The following is a 12,952-nucleotide window of genomic DNA, read 5'->3' on the forward strand; positions in this document are numbered from 1 at the left end:
CTTCTCTTGCAACAGAGTCAGGGTATATGCAGCAGTTTGGGCCGCCTGGCTCGTTGCGAACTGTGTGAAGACCATTTCTTCCTAACAAAGACAGCCAACTTCGCCAAACGGCGGATGATTTAACAAAAGCGCATTTGCGAGAAAAAAAGCACAACCGTTGCACGACTGTACCTAACCATAAACATCCATGCCTTTCTTAAAATCAATACACAGAAGTATATATTTTTAAACCTGCATATTTAGCTAAAAGAAATCCAGGTTAGCAGGCAATATTAACCAGATGAAATTGTGTCATTTCTCTTGCGTTCATTGCACACAGAGTCAGGGTATATGCAACAGTTTGGGCCGCCTGGCTCGTTGCGAACTAATTTGCCAGTATTTTACGTAATTAATATTTAAACTTATGGATGCCACCCGTTAGATAAAATACGGAACGGTTCCGTATTTCACTGAAAGAATAAAGTTTTGTTTTCAAAATTATAGTTTCCGGATTCTACCATATTAATGAACAACGGCTCGTATTTCTGTGTGTTATTATGTTATAATTAAGTCTATGATTTTATATTTGATAGAGCAGTCTGACTGAGCGATGGTAGGCAAGCAGGCTCGTACGCATCCATTCAAACAGCACTTTTGTGCGTTTTGCCAGCAGCTCTTCGCAATGCTTCAAGCATTGAGCTGTTCATGACTTCAAGCCTATCAACTCTCGAGATTAGGCTAGTGTAACCGATGTGAAATGGCTAGCTAGTTAGCGGGGTGCGCGCTAATAGCGCTTCAATCGGTGACGTCACTTGCTCTGAGACTTGGAGTAGTTGTTCCCCTTGCTCTGCAAGGGCCACGGCTTTTATGGAGCGATGGGTGACGATGCTTCGAGGGTGGCTGTTGTTGATGTGTTCCTGGTTCGAGCCCAGGTAGGGGCGAGGAGAGGGACGGGAGCTATACTGTTACGCTGGCAATACTAAAATGCCTATAAGAACATCCAATAGTCAAAGGTATATGAAATACAAATGGTATAGAGAGAAATAGTCCAAAATTCCTATAATAACTACAACCTAAAACTTCTTACCTGGGAATATTGACGACTCATGTTAAAAGGAACCACCAGCTTTCATATGTTCTCATGTTCTGAGCAAGGAACTTAAACGTTAGCTTTCTTACATGGCACATATTGCACTTTTACTTTCTTCTCCAACACTTTGTTTTTTCATTATTTAAACCAAATTGAACATGATTCATTATTTATTTGAGGCTAAATTGATTTTATTGATGTATTAAATTAAGTTAAAATAAGTGGTCATTCAGTATTGTTGTAATTGTCATTATTACAAATGAATTTAAAGAATTGGCAGATTAATCGGTATCGGCTTTTTTTGGTCCTCCAATAAAGGAGACGCATTCTGTCTCCTAGAGATCAACGTACTGTGGTGCGTAGAGTGCAAATCAATCCCAGAACAACAGCAAAGGACCTTGTGAAGATGCTGGAGGAAACAGGTACAAAACTATCTATAGCCACAGTAAAACGAGTTCTATATCGACCACAACCTGAAAGGCCAGAAGAATCGACTGCTCTAAAACCGCCATAAAAAAGCCAGACTACGGTTTGCAACTGCACATGGGGACAAAGATCGTACTTTTTGGACAAATGTCCTCTGGTCTGATGAAACAAAAATGGAACTCTTTGGCCATAATGACAATCTTTATGTTTGGAGGAAAAAGGGGAATGCTTGCAAGCCAAAGAACACCATCCCAGCCGTGAAGTACGGTGGTGGCAGCATCATGTTGTGGGGGTGCTTTGCTGGAGGAAAGACTGGTGCACTTCACAAAATAGATGACATCGTGAGGAAGAAAAATTATGTGGATATATTGAAGCAACATCTCAAGACATCAGTTCAAGCTTGGTCACAAATGGGTGTTCCAAATGGACAATGACACCAAGCATACTTGGTGGCAAAATGGCTTAAGGACAACAAAGTCAAGGTTTTGGAGTGGCCATCACAAAGCCCTGACCTCAATCCGATTGAAAATTTGTGGGCAGAACTGAGCAAGCTTGTGTGAGCGAGGATCCTACAAACCTGACTAATTTTGCACACCCAATTTTTCCGTTTTTGATTTGTTAAAAAAGTTTGAAATATCCAATAAATGTCGTTCCACTTCATGATTGTGTCCCACTTGTTGTTGATTCTTCACAAAAAAATACAGTTTTATATCTTTATGTTTGAAGCCTGAAATGTGGCAAAAGGTAGCAAAGTTCAAGGGGGCCGAATACTTTCGCAAGGCACTGTATGTGTACATGTGTTAGGCGAGTACGAGAACAAGACAAAGCTAATATGATAAGATGATATGCATTTTTTTAATCGCTTTCAACTCTGCTCTGCCAAAGTAGACTTAAAAAAATATATATATATTATACGTGAAGAATTTGTGTTACATGGGGCTTACATTTCAAGATTGCAAGTTAAAGGGGATAGATTGAAAAAGATGATAAAGAACATTGAGGAAAAGGACATCAAATCTATGAGAATGTATTTATGTATGAAGCATGAAGTATTTCTAAAAGTCACTGCTGTAATGACAGAGGGCGTGCCATTAATCAACAGGTAAAACCTGGCAAGCCTGTTACCTCATACAATATACATTTAGCTAAGAGCAAAAACACAGGCACAATTTGTTCAAAAGTTAGGATTATGGATATTGAAATTGTCTCCAATTAGCCTGCAGAGCATAAATAATTTTCAGTTTCAATCACAAAATGTGGCAATGAAGCATATAGAGAGTTATGACAGTGGCTAGACCTACTGTATGTGTGTTCTGTACAATTTCACTTGACATTCGGTGAAATAAGAACATGCTATGTATGACATGTTATGACACCATTGTGACAGTGCAAATAAATTGCTGTCAAATGTTGAGTGAATTGGCCTAAACCTAATGTAAGTGGGTTGGGCCGAAAAACAATGCTAAGTAGCCTATAAATACAAGAAGAGAGCCATTGGGGGTAATCATTTGTCAAGTCCACTGTCATCATTGAGCCTGTGATTTCTGGGTTATTAGAGCAAATAGATTAGGCTGACTGACATACTGTATACAGGTAGCTGCCAAAATAAAGGAAACACCAACATAACGTGTCTTAAAGGTCCAATGCAATCATTTGTATCTCAATATCAAATCATTTCTGGGTAACAATGAAGTACCTTACTGTGATTGTTTTCAATTACAAATTGTCAAAAAGAAACAAAGATAGCATCTTAGCAAAGAGCAATTTCTCAATCAAGAATTTTGCTAGGACTGTCTGGGAGCGGTCTGAGTGGAGAGGGGAAAACTGAAAATTAGCTGTTAATGGCAGAGAGATTTGGAACTCTCTGTTTAATAGGCCTATTAACTAATTTACTGCATGGCAATGTCACCAGGGGTGTAATCATTAGTCCAAACAGTAAACTGGAACTTCCATTGGCCAAATTCAGGCAGGTCCTTCCCAGTTTCGTTCCATTTTCTTAGGGTTAAGAAATGTTTTGCAACAGAATCGGTGTAATGAATACATCACAGGGAAAGCCAAAACTCCATCCCACCAAAACAGGCTTAAATGTCAGGCAGTCTTTTCAAACAACCCTTACACTAAAAGGGTATTATAATCATGTTCACAATATTATTCCAACCTCAGTGTGGAAATATATATAAAAAAGAGAAAAATCATGTTTTTGACTGCACTGGGTCTTTAATAGGGTATTGGGCCACCATGAGCTGCCAGAACAGGTTCAATGTGTCATAGTTTCTGCAACACCATTCTTCCACGTGAAATTCCATCATTTGGGGTTTTGTTGGTGGTGGAGGAAAATGCTGTCTCCTGCAGTGTTCAATAACGGAGGTGCATAAAGATGACGGCCCCCATGCACTTACCACAAATTCCTTGTTTATCTAAGTTCCCAATATTGTACATTGCTCTCTGTCACTCTTTTTTGGTATGGTCATTAGCAAAGTACAGCCTACATGATCCACTTTAAGCTTCAAGATGCCAGCAATTTGAAAAAACAAAAAAGTATAGTGTGCTGATTTATTGGCACATTGAACCAACTCAGTTGATAGTGCAAAAACAATGACGTCTTATCTGAATTATGCCATTTTTACACAGTTCGCAATTGGGTTGAGAAATGGTGACAGACACACACACAGCCTATGCTCCTTTGAGACACCTATTTCAAAGTCACTGATATTTCTTCTTCAAGCCATGATAATAATGGGCAATAGGTATTTTTATACATGACCCTAAGCATAATGGGATGTTATTTACTTAATTAACTCAGGGACCACACCTGTGTGGAAGCACATGCTTTCAATATACTTTGTATTCCTCACTTACTCAAGTGTTTCCTTTATTTTGACAGTTCCCTGTTGATTCGCGAGGCAGTTTCATTGACTGGCAAACAGATTTTCTAGCTCCATATCAAGTCTGTTTTGCCATGCAGCTCTGGAATGTAGGCTATGGGTGGGTGGAATTCATATCAAACGGTTTAACTCGGTGAAAATAACTCCATGTAGCCTAGAATAACGGTTATCTGCATCAAATAACGGGAAAGTGTCCCGTTGAAAGTCAAGAAGGAACTATGCAAGGAAAACGCTTTCTATGGAGAGCAAAACAGTAATACAAGTAGGCTATTATTAGACTAAAGTAGGCTATTATTATTAACAAGCTAGCAATTTAGACTATGCAATTACATATTTTTTTGTCCAGAAAACGTTTGTTCAGTCTGCGTATAGCCTAACCTTCTGTGGGAATAAGATAGCCTTATCGTCATGTTGTTCTTTGTTGTCGTATATTCTTAAAATAAACAAACAAAGCAGACTACGAGAACAGACTTTGATTTGATAAATCCCAAGCAATTAAATGTCTAGTCCGAGTGACCTACACCAACAACAAACTCAACCAAATGTCATTCAGTTATGGATGTGTGAGGTTGTTGCCATGGAACAGTCCTAAAAATGTAGCCTAGCTATCCTGTAACAACAATGTAACAACCACTCCGAATTGGAAACACTACTACAGACGCCCACTCACAAAGAAAAAGGATTACATGTGTGCTGGGCAATGTAAGTAGCTTAGCCTACCTTGGAACACAACTCGGAGAAGAACGGTCTATTTCCCACGTTGCAAAAAGGTTCATAGGCACGGGTATGGGACCATCTGACCCACCCGAATTCGAACCCATGCCTCCTGCTCCAACCGCGGCTCCAGGAGCAGTAGCAATAGGTGCCGGGGATGGTCCACCGATCCCGCCGCCGCTGCCTGGATTCAGGAAAGCGGCCCGCACTCCTCCTCTCTCTACGGCCGCCGCCATCATCGCCTCTCCCCGGGTAGCAGCAGGCTATAGGCTGTGATGCTTGCTCGCGTAGCCACTCTCCGCAATATCACAGAAAGTTGTCAATGTAGCAGGCAGCTCAAGGCTAGCAAATCGAGAGTGCTGAAACCGAGGCATTGGAATACAAATCTGGGCGGGGCGTTGTTCAGCACGCACACACAAAAACGAGGCAAGGTTCTACTATTGGACGCTAGGGGCGCCCGCAGACCATTTGATTTTTCAAAGGCGCGGATCATTGGTTGGTTGTAAATAAAAAATCAGAGCTGAATATTGTTGGATTATCAAAATATTATTTCAATTGAATTAACCTCAATGTGATTGTAGCTAGTAGACAATTATTAGTCTATGCATAATTATTGATTGGACATTTTATGACCATAGTAAGAAACGTTATATATTATATAGGCTAATGATACAATATATCAAATCCAATCAAATGTTGTTGGTCACATACACGTGTTTAGCAGATGTAGCGAAATGCTTGTCCTTCTAGCTCCAGACAATGCAGTAATATCTAACAAGTAATATCTAACAGTTTCACAACATATACCCACAAAACACACACATCTACAGTGCCTTGCAAAAGTATTCGGCCCCCTTGAACTTTGCGACCTTTTGCCACATTTCAGGCTTCAAACATAAAGATATAAAACTGTATTTTTTGTGAAGAATCAACAACAAGTGGAACACAATCATGAAGTGGTACGACATTTATTGGATATTTCAAACTTTTTTAACAAATCAAAAACGGAAAAATTGGGCGTGCAAAATTATTCAGCCCCCTTAAGTTAATACTTTGTAGCGCCACCTTTTGCTGCGATTACAGCTGTAAGTCGCTTGGGGTATGTCTCTATCAGTTTTGCACATAGAGAGACTGACATTTTTCCCCTTCCTCCTTGCAAAACAGCTCGAGCTCAGTGAGGTTGGATGGAGAGCATTTGTGAACAGCAGTTTTCAGTTCTTTCCACAGATTCTCGATTGGATTCAGGTCTGGACTTTGACTTGGCCATTTTTGAACCATTCCATTGTAGATTTTGCTTTATGTTTTGGATCATTGTCTTGTTGGAAGACAAATCTCCGTCCCAGTCTCAGGTCTTTTGCAGACTCCATCAGGTTTTCTTCCAGAATGGTCCTGTATAAGGCTCCATCCATCTTCCCATCAATTTTAACCATCTTCCCTGTCCCTGCTGAAGAAAAGCAGGCCCAAACCATGATGCTGCCACCACCATGTTTGACAGTGGGGATGGTGTGTTCAGGGTGATGAGCTGTGTTGCTTTTACGCCAAACATAATGTTTTGCATTGTTGCCAAAAAGTTCAATTTTGGTTTCATCTGACCAGAGCACCTTCTTCCACATGTTTGGTGTGTCTCCCAGGTGGCTTGTGGCAAACTTTTAAACAACACTTTTTATGGATATCTTTAAGAAAGGGCTTTCTTCTTGCCACTCTTCCATAAAGGCCAGATTTGTGCAATATACGACTGATTGTTGTCCTATGGACAGAGTCTCCCACCTCAGCTGTAGATCTCTGCAGTTCATCCAGAGTGATCATGGGCCTCTTGGCTGCATCTCTGATCAGTCTTCTCCTTGTATGAGCTGAAAGTTTAGAGGGACGGCCAGGTCTTGGTAGATTTGCAGTGGTCTGATACTCCTTCCATTTCAATATTATCGCTTGCACAGTGCTCCTTGGGATGTTTAAAGCTTGGGGAATCTTTTTCTATCCAAATCCGGCTTTAAACTTCTTCACAACAGTATCTCGGACCTGCCTGGTGTGTTCCTTGTTCTTCATGATGCTCTCTGCGCTTTTAACGGACCTCTGAGACTATCACAGTGCAGGTGCATTTATACGGAGACTTGATTACACACAGGTGGATTGTATTTATCATCATTAGTCATTTAGGTCAACATTGGATCATTCAGAGATCCTTACTGAACTTCTGGAGAGAGTTTGCTGCACTGAAAGTAAAGGGGCTGAATAATTTTGCACGCCCAATTTTTCAGTTTTTTATTTGTTAAAAAAGTTTGAAATATCCAATAAATGTCGTTCCACTTCATGATTGTGTCCCACTTGTTGTTGATTCTTCACAAAAAAATACAGTTTTATATCTTTATGTTTGAAGCCTGAAATACGGCAAAAGGTCGCAAAGTTCAAGGGGGCCGAATACTTTCGCAAGGCACTGTAAGTAAGGAAGGGATTAAGAATATACATATACACTACCGTTCAAAAGTTTGAAGTCACTTCGAAATTTCCTTGTTTTTGAAAGAAAAGCACGTTTTTTTGTCAATTAAGGTAACACACAATTGATCAGAAATATAGTGTAAACACTGTTAATGTTGTAAATGACTATTGTAGCTGAAAACTGATTATTTTTTAAATGGAATATCTACATAGGCGTACAGAGGCCCATTATCAGCAACCATCACTCCTGTGTTTCAATGGCACGTTGTATTAGCTAATCCAAGTTTATCATTTTAAAAGGCTAATTGAACATTAGAAAACCCTTTTGCAATTATGTTAGCACAGCTGAAAACTGTTGTGCTTATTAAAGAAGCAATATAACTGGCCTTCTTTAGACTAGTTGAGTATCTGGAGCATCAGCATTTGTGGGTTTGATTACAGGCTGGAAATGGCCAGAAACAAAGAACTTTCTTCTGAAACTTGTTAATCTATTCTTGTTCTGAGAAATGAAGGTTATTCCATGCGAGAAATTGCAAACAAACTGAAGATCTCGTACAACGCTGTGTACTACTCCCTTCACAGAACATCTTAAACTGTCTCTAACCAGAATAGAAAGAGAAATGGGAGGCCCCGGTGCACAACTGAGCAAGAGGACAAGTACATTAGAGTGTCTAGTTTGAGAAACAGACGCCACAAGTCCTCAACTGGCAGCTTCACTTTAAAAAACAAGGACATTTCTAAGTGGCCCCAAACTTTTGAACAGTAGTGTATGTCAGAGCGGCATTGGACTGATATACAGTGGCAGAGTATAAAGTACAGTATACACATATGAGATGGGTGATGCAATATTTACAAACAATTAAAGTGACACTTGATACCGTATAATAGTATAGAGTACAGTTTACACATATGAGATGAGTAATGCAAGATATGGAGACATTAATAAAGTGGCTAGTGTTTAATTTCCTTGTGGCCAGTGATTCCTAATCTATGTCTATCGGCAGCAGCCTCTGATGTGCTGGAGATGGCTGTTTAACAGTCAGTGGTGTGGTATAGAATACAATACAGTATATACATATGAAATGGGTGATGCAATATGTAAACACAATTTAAAAGTGACTAAGTTACCGTAGAATAGTGTGGTGCAGTTTATACATATGAGATGAGTTATGCTAGATACGGAAGATTGTTCAAGTGGCTAGTGATCCATTTCTAAAAGTGGCCAGTGATTCCTAATCTATGTCTATAGGCAGCCGCCATTGATGTGCTAGTGATGGCTGTTTATCAGTCTGATGGCCTTGAGATAGAAGCTGTTTTTCAGTCTCTCGGTCCCAGTCTCTCAGTCAGGGATCATTCATTCACAAGAAAAATAGCTGCAACAACCAATTATGTATTCCTTAATATAAAATCCTACTCCTCTAAAAATGTAATTTTTTTAGATATATAAAAAAATCAGCTGTGTCACTTGCACATTCCATTAACAGTTGGAAAAAATATGCTTCTGTTACACTTCATTTGAAGGTCTGCTTGTAATCTGTTTATTACATAGTTTATTACATAGTTTATTGTGTGTGTGTGCTTCATTTAGATTGGTATTTGCACTTTTGGGACTTTTCCATTGGATCCATTGTACTGGGAAAACTAAATTACTTTACATGTAGGCCTATTTGACCCAGTTCTGATCCCCAACTGTAATTTCTGTCAGTATTGGTGCTGATGACTAATGAACAGCAGGGCTTGACTTGGTCCCAATTTACCCATAAGGAGCACCCACACCTTGTTTAGTGTGATGTAGTGCCCTCCAGTGGCAATCAAAGATACATTGACTGCTCCTACTAATGTTTTTACATGTGATGATCAATTCAAATAAAATAGAATTGTATTTGTCACATGCGCTGAATACAACAGTGAAATGCTTACATACAAGCCATTAACCAACAATGAAGTTTTAAGAAAAATACCTAAGAAAACAAGAAATAGAAGTAACAAACCATTAAAGAGCAAATCAAATCAAATCCAATTTTATTTGTCACATACACACATGGTTAGCAGATGTTAGTGCAAGTGTAGCGAAATGCTTGTGCTTCTAGTTCCGACAATGCAGTAATAACCAACAAGTAATCTAGCTAACAATTCCAAAACTACTACCTTATAGACACAAGTGTAAGGGGATAAAGAATATGTACATAAAGATATATGAATGAGTGATGGGACAGAGCGGCATAGGCAAGATACAGTAGATGGTATTGAGTGCAGTATATACATATGAGATGAGTATGTAAACAAAGTGGCATAGTTAAAGTGGCTAGTGATACATGTATTACATAAGGATGCAGTAGATGATATAGAGTGCAGTATATACGTATACATATGAGATGAATAATGTAGGGTATGTAAACATTATATTAGGTAGCATTGTTTAAAGTGGCTAGTGATATATTTTACATCATTTCCCATCAATTCCCATTATTAAAGTGGCTGGAGTTGAGTCAGTGTGTTGGCAGCAGCCACTCAATGTTAGTGGTGGCTGTTTAACAGTCTGTAACAGTCTGATGGCCTTGAGATAGAAGCTGTTTTTCAGTCTCTCGGTCCCAGCTTTGATGCACCTGTACTGACCTCGCCTTCTGGATGATAGCGGGGTGAACAGGCAGTGGCTCGGGTGGTTGTTGTACTTGATGATCTTTATGGCCTTCCTGTGACATCGAGTGGTGTAGGTGTCCTGGAGGGCAGGTAGTTTGCCTCCGGTGATGCGTTGTGCAGACCTCACTACCCTCTGGAGAGCCTTACGGTTGTGGGCGGAGCAGTTGCCGTACCAGGCGGTGATACAGCCCGACAGGATGCTCTCGATTGTGCATCTGTAGAAGTTTGTGAGTGCTTTTGGTGACAAGCCGAATTTCTTCAGCCTCCTGAGGTTGAAGAGCCTCAGGAGGCTCTTCAACCTCACGATGCTGTCTGTGTGGGTGGACCAATTCAGTTTGTCTGTGATGTGTATGCCGAGGAACTTAAAACTTGCTACCCTCTCCACTACTTTCCCATCGATGTGGATAGGAGGGTGTTCCCTCTGCTGTTTCCTGAAGTCCACAATCATCTCCTTAGTTTTGTTGACGTTGAGTGTGAGGTTATTTTCCTGACACCACACTCCGAGGGCCCTCACCTCCTCCCTGTAGGCCGTCTCGTCGTTGTTGGTAATCAAGCCTACCACTGTTGTGTCGTCCGCAAACTTGATGATTGAGTTGGAGGCGTGCGTGGCCACGCAGTCGTGGGTGAACAGGGAGTACAGGAGAGGGCTCAGAACGCACCCTTGTGGGGCCCCAGTGTTGAGGATCAGCGGGGTGGAGATGTTGTTGCCTACCCTCACCACCTGGGGGCGGCCCGTCAGGAAGTCCAGTACCCAGTTGCACAGGGCGGGGTCGAGACCCAGGGTCTCGAGCTTGATGACGAGCTTGGAGGGCACTATGGTGTTAAATGCCGAGCTGTAGTCGATGAACAGCATTCTCACATAGGTATTCCTCTTGTCCAGATGGGTTAGGGCAGTGTGCAGCAGTAATATAACAATGGCGACGCTATATACAGGGAGTACTGGTACAGAGTCAATGTGCGGGGGCACCGGTTAGTCAAGGTAATTTAAATAATATGTACATGTAGGTAGAGTTATTAAAGTGACTATGCATAGATAATAAACATAAAGTAGCAGCAGCGTAAAAGAGGGGTCTGGGTAACCATTTGATTAGCTGTTCAGGAGTCTTATGACTTGGGGGTAGAAGCTGTTTAGAAGCCTCTTGGACCTAGACTTGGTGCTCCAGTACCGCTTGCTGTGCGGTAGCAGAGAGAACAGTCTATGTCTAGGGTGGCTGGAGTCTTTGACAATTTTTAGGGCCTTCCTCTGACACCGCCGTTATAGAGGTCCTGGATGGCAAGAAGCTTGGCCCCAGTGATGTACTGGGCCGTACCCACTACCCTTTGTAGTGCTTTGCTTTCGGATGCCGTGCAGGTACCATATCAGACAGTGATGCAACCAGCAAGCTCTTGATGGTGCAGCTGTAGAACCTTTTGAGGATCTGAGGACCCATGCCAAATCTCCTGAGGGGGAATAGGTTTTGTCGTGCCCTCTTCACGACTGTCTTGGTGTGCTTGATGTGGACATCAAGGGACTTGAAACTCTCAACCTGCTCCACTACAGCCCCGTCGATGAGAATGGGGGCGTGCTCGGTCCTCCTTTTCCTGTAGTCCACAATCATCTCCTTTGTCTTGATCACGTTGAGGGAGAGGTTATTGTCCTTGCACCACACGGCCAGGTCTCTGACCTAATCCCTATAGGCTGTCTCGTCATTGATTATAGCTTGTATAGGAACTTACATGCATATCTTCTCCTCTGCTCGTATCTGACATTTACAGTAAAGCATGCTAGTGTAGTTATAATGCACTGTAAGACTTGTCATAGGCATGCATATGACCCCTCAGAATGTCTTATTATCCTCTTATAACAATTCTGACTAAAATAACAGGCATATTGAGTCAGTTGAACATGTGCTACACAGAGAGACATATTATAAGCCTTGTGATAAGACATTGCAATTACAAGGGCTCACACATTTTGCTGTCAATTAATAAAGCATTAAACCTGTTGGCTTTACTTGAAGTGTTAGTGCAGTTCTCAAATGAAATCATATTTCTAAACCAAATATACTGGGTAGACAGGTGCACCAGCATCAGACCGTTCTCCATCACTAATTGAATGAGAGACAAAACTGCCATCACCCTTTAGGTGGCATTACATTTTCTGGCCTATCCAGACAAAACATTGATTATCTCTTCCTCTGAGTGAGTGAGCCCAGGGCTGCGTTCACTGCGTTTTTACTCTCTCGAACGTTCAATTGAATGGAAACGGTGCTGTACCAAAGATAGTCTATTTTCTTAACAAGATAGTCGATTGACCGCTCTAACAATGGAAATACATGATCTCAAAGATGGAATGCAGGCGGGAGGAGGCGAGATTAGGTGGGACTATTCTAGCCAATGTGAGGGCAGATACGCATGTGAACAACAGGACAGAGAGATAGATAGAGCACTCATCTTTGTAGCTGTGCCATTATAGTGTCTGTGACAGAATGGGTAGTGCCAATGAGGCACTAAATTTAATTAAATTAATTAAATTATTCAGTTTTCTTCTTCTTCATTGGATGATTGCTCCCAACTCTTTGGTCTACTCCATACAACAATTGTGACAGAATAACCCACCAACAATGGACCAAGCAGCGTGGTAACGGACAGCAGCAGCAATCAAAGGACTTCTGGACTTGGGAGGAGATTCTGGACGGCAAAGGACCCTGGGCACAGCCAGGGGAATATCGCCATCCCAAAGCAGAGTTGGAGGCAGCGAAAGCAGAGAGGCGTCAGTATGAGGAGGCAGCACGGCGGCGCGGCT

At 41.3% G+C, this 12,952-nt stretch overlaps 1 protein-coding gene across 2 annotated transcripts in view; it reads right to left on the reverse strand.

The window, feature by feature from the left end:
* The window catches only part of LOC109890104 (phosphofurin acidic cluster sorting protein 2), a 92,869-nt gene extending 87,370 nt beyond the window's left edge, over positions 1–5,499 (reverse strand). Inside the window, exon 1 of one of the 2 annotated variants that reach the window (XM_020482058.2) lies at positions 5,101–5,477. In XM_020482058.2, coding sequence (XP_020337647.1) covers positions 5,101–5,333 — 233 coding nt within the window. In that variant the 5' untranslated portion in view covers positions 5,334–5,477. Of the gene's footprint in view, positions 1–5,100 lie in introns of both variants that reach the window. The other variant, XM_020482063.2, reaches the window with a different exon arrangement.
* Between the last annotated feature and the right edge of the window lie 7,453 nt (positions 5,500–12,952).

The sequence above is a fragment of the Oncorhynchus kisutch genome, linkage group LG1 (assembly GCF_002021735.2).
Source record: "Oncorhynchus kisutch isolate 150728-3 linkage group LG1, Okis_V2, whole genome shotgun sequence".
Classification (NCBI taxonomy): Eukaryota; Metazoa; Chordata; class Actinopteri; order Salmoniformes; family Salmonidae; genus Oncorhynchus; species Oncorhynchus kisutch.